The 8,524-nt window shown below is 40.0% G+C and overlaps 1 protein-coding gene across 1 annotated transcript in view; it reads left to right on the top strand.

Moving 5' to 3' along the window:
* Positions 1-2,099, top strand: part of LOC118478096 — a 9,743-nt gene extending 7,644 nt beyond the window's left edge. Inside the window, exon 4 of the mRNA XM_035971041.1 lies at positions 1,949-2,099. Coding sequence (XP_035826934.1) covers positions 1,949-2,099 — 151 coding nt within the window. The remainder of the gene's footprint in view (positions 1-1,948) is intronic.
* The last annotated feature ends 6,425 nt before the right edge of the window (positions 2,100-8,524 follow it).

Below are 8,524 nucleotides of genomic sequence, written 5' to 3'. Positions count from 1 at the left end.
TGGAGAAGCGAGAAAGGGCAAAACGTAGACCTTTTAAAACTTCCCAACCGTGAACCGGGCTGACTTTGACCGCCTTTTGTAGCTATTACTCGCTATTAGTGTCATTATAAAAATTGTAATGGCTAAGGCTAGTTTCAATAAAAAATGACCCCAATCCTGAAAAATAGAAACATCTCAATGACCAGTAAAATGAACGTTATGAAATGTTATGTATGATCAACCCTTCTATATGGCTGTAAATGCTGGACAATCACATAAGACAGACAAAATAAAATAGAAGCAACAGAAATATGGTTTCTTAGGAGATTGCTTAGAGTAGAGGAAGGAAAAGAAATCAAATGAGGTAGTGCTTGATGAAGCCCACGTGGGACACTCAATTATAAAAACAATCAGAAAACGACAAATGCAGTTTTTGGGACAGCTTAATAGACATAAGGGTCTAGAACATCTAGCTTTCACTGCCAAAATTGAAGGCAAACGAGGCAGAGGTAGGCCCAGAACAATCTACTCAGGGAACCTTAACAAATGGGTAACAGAGAAAGATCAGGGAAATGTAGCTTTTTTAGAGCATCCGAGCAAAGGAATAAATGGAGAACCGTTATCGGCGATGTCTGTCGCAGATCTGGCAATGAATGATGGTGAGTGTTCGTCCAGTATAAAGCCCTGTAAACTAATAGTTCTTGTTTAAGATTAGGGGGCCCGAAAGTGTGCATACTTTTCAAGAGGCAGTCTGCTATTTCTACAGATATTGACCATTTTAGTTTTAGGGGTTGGTCTGTGTCACCCCAGCATTGGGGGATCTGAAGGGGTTTGGGGATGAGTGGGTGTTGGGAACATAGGAGTGTATGAGGGTGAGAGGGCGTCTGTGCATTTGGTACAAAAATTTGGGAAAAAAGGAGTAGAGGGCTAGGAGGTTGTTTTCAACAGTTTTCCCCACCCCTCCCCATTGAATTTGTTTATGTAGGTACGTTGTGCTGGATGGTGTGTTGGTAATCGCATGAGATGTCCGAACCATTTAATTTTTTGGTGTTGGAGGTGATGCATAACATCATTGTGCCCACCATTTCTCTGATTACTGAGTTTCTAATTTTGTCTCGCCTGGTCTTGTTTACTGCTTTTCTAAGGCATCGCATTTCACATGTTGTAATTCTTTGCTCTAATGTCTTGTTTAGCATTGATAGGTGAGTGTTGGGATGAATATGGGGTTGATTATTTTGGGTTTTGTTGTCATGGGGATGTTAGATGTTTCAATAGTGCAGTAAACTGGTAACTAACATTATTGGCCGTTTGTACTCGTGTTTCAATGTCTCTATCCAGTCGCCCGTCTTCTGTGAACATGCTTCCGAGGTACTTAAATTCTTGGACCATTCTGAGACTGTTGTTCTTGATGTGTACCCTGAGTGGTCCTGGCTTTCTGCTTACTTGCATGTCCCTGTTTCGTTGATGTTGATCTTCATGTCGTAGTTGTTACATTCTTCGTTTAATGTGGTTGTGTGTTGTTGAAGACTTTGTTCATCTTTGTGTGCAAGGCTTTGGTTGTTATTATTATTATCATTATTAGTAGTCGTACAATTATTATTATTATTATTATTATTATTATTATTATTATTATTATTATTATTATTATTATTATTATTATTATTATTTATCATTATTATTACTATTATTGTTATCATCATTATTATAATAATAATTATTATTATTATTACTTTTATTGTCACCATTATCATTATTATTATTATCATTATCATTATTATTAAAATTATTATTATTATTTATTACCATTATTATTATCATCATTTTTACTATTATTATTATTATTATTATTATTATTATTATTATTATTATTATTATTATTATAATTATTATTATTATTATATGCAGTATGTTTTCCCACACTTAAGGTTAGCAATGATGACGATGTTGATGTCCTTCCCCATACCCACAGACTGTACAACGCCATCACTTTCGCCCGCTACACTTTGATGACCTTCTGCTCGTCCTTGAACTTGCTGGTGTACGTTAAGTTCAACACCAACTTCCGCCAAACGCTAGCAAATATGTTCTCTAGCCGGGCCGACACAAACGCCTGGGAATAGATGGTGATGATGATGATGATGATGATGATGATGATGATGATGATGATGGTGATGATGATGATGATGATGATGATGATGATTCGTTCCCCACGAATGATTCCAGGACTTCTATTCAGACTCTACTGTGCGTCTCCAGGTTACTTTGAGTCTGCCTCTTTTGCGACGTCCTTCGGGTGTCCAGTGGAGGGCAGTCTTCACAATAGAGTCTGGTTCTCTTCTCAAACCATGTCCAATCCATCTCCATCTTCTCCTTTTTATTATGGTGGTCATGTCCTCTTGCTTACATTTACGTAACAGATCTGCGTTGGAAATCTTGTTGGGCCAGAAGATTCTGAGGATTTGGCGTAAGCTAGTTGTATGAAAGGAAGATAGCTTGGCACGGTCATGATCAGTCATCCTCCAGCATTCAGCTCCGTATAGGAGTGTGGATAGTATACAGCTAATATACAGCTTTAACTTTGTTTCTATACTTTAGTCCTGACTTCCAGATGTTGATCATTCTTCTGTGTACAGATCTTGCCTTGGCGAGTCCGTTCATGATGTCTTCTTTTGGGCCGCCGTCAGTTTTGATTATGCTGCCTAGGTAGGTAAAAGTGTCTGTTATAGGGAGGTCTGTGTTGTTCACCCTAATCAGCGTTGGAGAGCTTACATTCAGTGTCATCACTTCTTTCTTCTTCTGGCTTATTCTTAACCCAATCTGTCGTCCGTATTTGTGGAGTCGTTTATTTTTTTCCTGCATGTGCTGGTTGGTATGGGAGAGTAGTGCAAGGTCGTCGGCAAAGTCAAGATCCTCGAGGGTGGAGAAGAGGGTCCACCTTATGCCTCTTGATGTATCCTCTGTTGTTTTCCTCATGACCCAGTCAATGGCCAGGTTGAACAGAATTGCTGACAAGTTGCATCCTTGTCTAACTCCTGTCTTTACCTCAAAAGCAGTGGTACTGTTTCCAACAACGCACTTGAAGTTTTGGTGGAAGCTCTTGGTGACCTCTACTATCTTGTAAGGGATTCCATAAGATCGTAGAATGTATCAAAGACTTTCTCTATGCACACTGTCGAATTTTTTTTTTCAAAATCAACGAAGTTGACATAAAGTTGTCTCTGCCATTCCGTGCACTGTTCTATTATGTTGCGGAGGGCAAATATCTAATCTGTGCATCTTCTTTCTTTGCGGAATCCTGCCTGTTCTTTTCTTAAGCAGCTGTCCACGGCATCCGACATCCAGTTAACAATAATCTTTGCCAGGATTTTGCTGGAAACTGATAGCAACATGATACCTCTCCAGTTGTTGCAGTCTCTTAGAGCTGCTTTCTTTGGTACTTTAACAATGAATCCAGTGCTCCAGTCCTCGGGAATCTGCTCTCCCTCCCATATGGTTTTGAATAGTGGATGAAAAATGGTGAGAGTCAGTTCTGGGTCTACTTTAAACAATTCAGCCTTCAGGTTGTCCATTCCTGGAAATTTTCTTGATTTCAGGCTCTTAACAGCTTTTACAATCTCGTGTTTCTGTCGTGGGTCAGAACTGATATGCAGATCCAAGGTAGCTCCCTGTATGTCTAGGGTGTCCTCAGGTGGAGGTTGGTTTAGGACATCCCTGAAGTGTTCTGTCCAGCGTGCTTCTAGTTCCTTCTCGATTGTCAGCAGCTTGCCAGCCTTGTCTTAGATTGGTCCACTCATTTCACCGTGATACTTACCACATATTATTCTTGTGATCTTGTATACGTTGCCTTGGTCATTTTTAGCAGCTACCTCCTTTGCCTCAGTTGCCAACTTTTCCATGGGTTCTCTTTAGTCCTTCCTGACCAGTCTTTTAACTTTCTGGCAAGCTTCCTTGTAATCCTCTGCGTACTTCTCCTGTAGCCGTATCTACTTAGCTGCAAAATGTCTTTTCAGTTTCCACGCTGCTTACATTTTATTTTCACAAGCTATTAAGTTTACTCTTAAAATTAAAATGCTCGGGAAAGTAAAGCCGTTTACAATACCGCATCTTGCCTTTACAGCGACGTTAAACCCCTGACTAGCAACCAACACATTCTATGATTCCATCGAGATGACACAACCCCCCTCCCCCTTTTCATAATAATAATATGCTGTAGGCCTACATTTTTTCTCCCAAGGAAGGTGTACTCTGATGACCCCCCCCCCCTCCCCTCTAAAACTTTGAATAAGTCACCTAAAAGCAGGCCTTCTGTAATTAGTATTTAGAAGATAGCTTGCAGTTACATGCGATTTCGTATTCCCACCTCAAAGCCAAGGTAGCCCTATGCGATAGAAGAAACAACGTGAGAGACCATAAATGATATCAAATTCACATGTGTGGACAAAAAAAATAGCTGATTTGATGTGTGAAGTGATATCACTGTTATGAAATCAAATCACGTGGGTCAAGGTCAAGTCAGTCATATCAACGATAGGTCTACGATAGGCCTAGATTTAGTGTATGAAATAATCCAATATAACCCAATGAGTTTACTGGCGGACGTATTTGATATAGATCTAACGACAAAACATAATATAAATCAATTTGAAAAAAAAAAAAGATTGAAAAGTAGTCTAGCCTTATCCAGAAGTTCAAATAGGGCCCTACAGGCTTAATATTGTTACTTTTTATGCGTTAGAGAACGTAGACAGCTTGTATACATTCTCTAACGTTAGAAAACGTAGACACTTCCATAAATAAATAAATAAATACATAGAGGATACATAAATACATAAATACATACACTCATACATGTTGTTGTTGTTGTTGTTAGCGATCCAGTAGCATCTGAGCGTTAACTCTTCTGCATGATGCCGTTCGGTAATAGTTGCATGTTTGTTCTAATTGTTGTCTTGAGGAGTAGAGGCAATTAAATGTGTGGGGTAGCTTAGGAAGAAAACATCCCCTTAAATCAGTTAGTTTTCTACAGAAGAACAGATGATGTTCCACTGTCTCTGAGGGGTAGTCACATAGTGGGCAGGCAACAGACTGCTTTACTCCAATTCGGTTGAGATGTTGGTTGAGGGGTACATGTTGTGTTCTAAGTTGGAAGATTATGGATTGATCTCCCCTCCTCAACTCATTGATTGGATCTTTGACCAGTGGTTTATTCATGTGGCCATACATCCTCCTTCCTCATACATAAATAAATAAATAAATAGATACATAATTAAATAAATAAATAAATAAATTAGCCGTGCAGTCCCGGCATCGAAAAGAATAGGACTGACGTGGTGCTAGCGTGTCGTAGGAGGCGACTAATTAATGGCGAAACCAGGTAGTGACTCCCGAAACAGAGTCATCCTCCCTCCAGGTCGAGGGTTGAGTCACGAGGCTAACAACCTCTCTCGTAAAAAATAACCTGTTATAGAAACTTGGCTGGTCGTGGATTTTCTCCCAATGGAGAGTTTAGGATGCGAGGCAGTGAAAGCAGAAAGGAAGCTGCTGGGCAGAAGCCTCCTCCATCATCCAAGTCCAAGTCTCTCCGGATTGGATCGTGGAACGTAAGGACCCTTTATGAGGCTGGGGATGGTATACACCTTCAGAAAGCCCAACGGAAACATCACAAGACAGTCACTGCAATGGAACCCACAGGGAGCACGAGGCAGGGGTAGGCCACGAGAAACATGGAGGAGATGTGCGGAAAGGGAAATGAGAGTGATGAATCTCACTTGAAACGAGCTAGGAAGGATGGCCTAGGACAGAGATAAATGGAAGGAGTTTGTATGTGGCCTATACCCTGCCAGGACTGAAAGGCACTGACGATGATGAAATAAATAAATAAATAAATAAACAAATAAATAAATAAGATTCGTGCTCCCTGGAGGGTTTTTAGCTAGCTGTGATGTAATTGTGTCTATGATGACGTAAGTAGCATAATATATATGTATAAAGATCCACAAAAATAGGGGGGGGGAGGATAAAAATAGGTGTACCATGCCGAGTGTTTTGCTCGCCAACAACGTGGGCAACGTGTCAAAGAGTACTGGAGACAATAAATGAATGGTGGAGTTGAATTTGTACGTGAAAACTCTCTTTGGTTGGATTTTTTTTTTCTTTTGTTGCTTTTTAAAATAAATCTATTTCCCCTTTTTTATTTTGTTAGTTGGTGTTTTTTTGTGAGTATGTGCTTTTTGTTGATTGCTGTTGTTGTTTGGGGTTTTTTAAAGTCTGATTTTGTTTTTCATTAGACCTTTATCATTCACATCTGGCTCGGATATTTTTTCTGTCGACTGTTGTATGCGTCATGTGTGTGTGCGTGTGTGTGTGTGTGTGTGTGTGCGTGTATGTGTGTGTGTGTGTGTGTGTGCGTGTGTATATGTGTGTGTGTGTGTGTGTGTGAGTGTGTGTGCGTGTGTGAGTGCGTTTATTCACAAAGACAAACTGCTTCAAAGGAACGTGAACCGGCGTCTGTGGTGTAGTGTTTAGCCACTTCGCTGTTCACGCACCAGACGTGATTTTGATTCCCTCTCACCCCCCCCCCCCCCTTTCTCTCTCTCTCTCTCTCTCTCTCTCTCTCTCTCTCTCTTACATACGGGACATCCGCCCAATTCAGATACCACCACACTGACCGTACCTGCTCTCTCAAAGCGTCAAATTGAAAAAAAGTAAAGGGGTGTGGGGAGAGCTTGCACAGTGAGTATTTTGCTGAGCTTCATGGCCAACAACCCTGGTTCGATTCGAAAAAGGAGCTTTTTCATGTCTAAGACTTTTTAAATTGGTAGTAAAACACGTATATAAATCATAATTGTTGACATAACAACAGATACATAATCTATCATATACAAATTGTACATAAAATTGTAGAGGAAATAATAATATGCTTTGACACATTTTGCAGACATATCTGTGCATAGAGCAATGTCCCCAAAAATTTGGATGATCTGCAGTACAGTTGTTTAGTTGTTTTGCTACATATGTACATAGTAAATGTTATTCCTGATTTGTTAAAGGGGGGGGGGGGGGGCTACACCTGAAGGCTATCTCGCTTATTACTGGACCGAATTTTACCAAATTTCACATATATAACAAGCATAGTAAGGAGTCTTAAAATCCGCAATCAAATTTGAGAAAAAAAGTTTCTTTTCCATGGAAACGCCGCAATATTGGATTTTATTGACACGTCTTACGAAATGAATACCGCACTTATCGCTCATGGAAATTAATAGGTTTCTTGCATACGTGTTCACAAACATTAGATCTAAAATTTGTCTGTTGTTTTTTTCCTAAACGAATAAGTAAATTTTTAATGAATTTTTTCCTGAGATTGCGAAAAATCCGTGAAAATCCACACACCAGACACCACCAACAAAAATCTATTACATATATAAAAATTTCAACAAAGTATTTTTTAGTAATACCTCTTCTCTTCATTCTGTGAAAATTCCATGAAGATTGGATGAAAAATGGTGGAGTTATTCAAAAAAGTATAGAGAAAAGTCGCGTTTTGAGAAAACGGCCGATAAAGAAAAATAGAATACTGACTTTATGAGGAAATGGCGGTTACGAACATGCCCGGTATGCCGGTATGGGAAAAATACGGGGTTTTTTGGTGGGTTCTTATTCAATGAAATAGTTGTAGGAGAGGCTGAGGAAGCTAAAAATGCCGACAACTCGAGTTCCATGATTTTGAGCCGAAGTGAGAGTTTTACAGCACTTGCAATACAAGTATAAGAGCCGACGATTAAAAGTGCTTCTAGAGAGTAACATACAAAGAAAAGGGGAAGAGATAGATGTTTGATAGGAAAGCATGAGTAAACCACACCCCAGCACCTGCCAACCATCCACCTATACAGTGTCTAAACATTGCCATAGGGTCGGTGGGGTTTACAAAAGGAATATAGATCTAATTGAACATGTGGGTTAAGTCCCATAGTTCTCTACCTCACCGGCTTAGGCCATTCATATGTCACCCTAAATCAGAGGCTCATCCCCTGAGCAGATATGCATTAGTTTTAATAAGAGTTTTACGGCACTTGCAACACAAGTAGGTTATATCAAGTACCGAAAACAAGAGTGTATTACTAGATAGTAGCATTCAAACAAAAGAAGGAGGACAGTAAAAGACAATAGATGGTTGATGGTAAAGAAGGACCAAACCACACCAGAGGATCCGCCAACCGCACACCCGGTTACCTGCGAAGTACCAAAGACGTATATTATCATTATGATGCGGACAATGGCTTTACCGGCTATTTTCACTGTTGTCAATCGTCATAGTCAGACAAGGTCCGGTTTTTCGCAGCTCTGGCGTCACAGTTGTTTCACACATGCCCACTGGAGCAACTGTTTCATAAACATCTGCTGCAGGAGGAGTCAAATTACTGGATGGGATACTCTGTATGATCAGAAAATCGAACAAACACATGCACACTCTGTTACAGCATTGGGACATCACAGGGCTGAAAACACTGAAGATGGAAGTATTTTTCTGTGAAGGAAGGCGACC

This window comes from Aplysia californica, unplaced genomic scaffold, assembly GCF_000002075.1.
Source record: "Aplysia californica isolate F4 #8 unplaced genomic scaffold, AplCal3.0 scaffold00365, whole genome shotgun sequence".
In the NCBI taxonomy this organism is placed as follows: domain Eukaryota; kingdom Metazoa; phylum Mollusca; class Gastropoda; order Aplysiida; family Aplysiidae; genus Aplysia; species Aplysia californica.
Note: the sequence above shows the minus strand (reverse complement) of the source record. Positions and strands in the feature narration are given on the sequence as shown.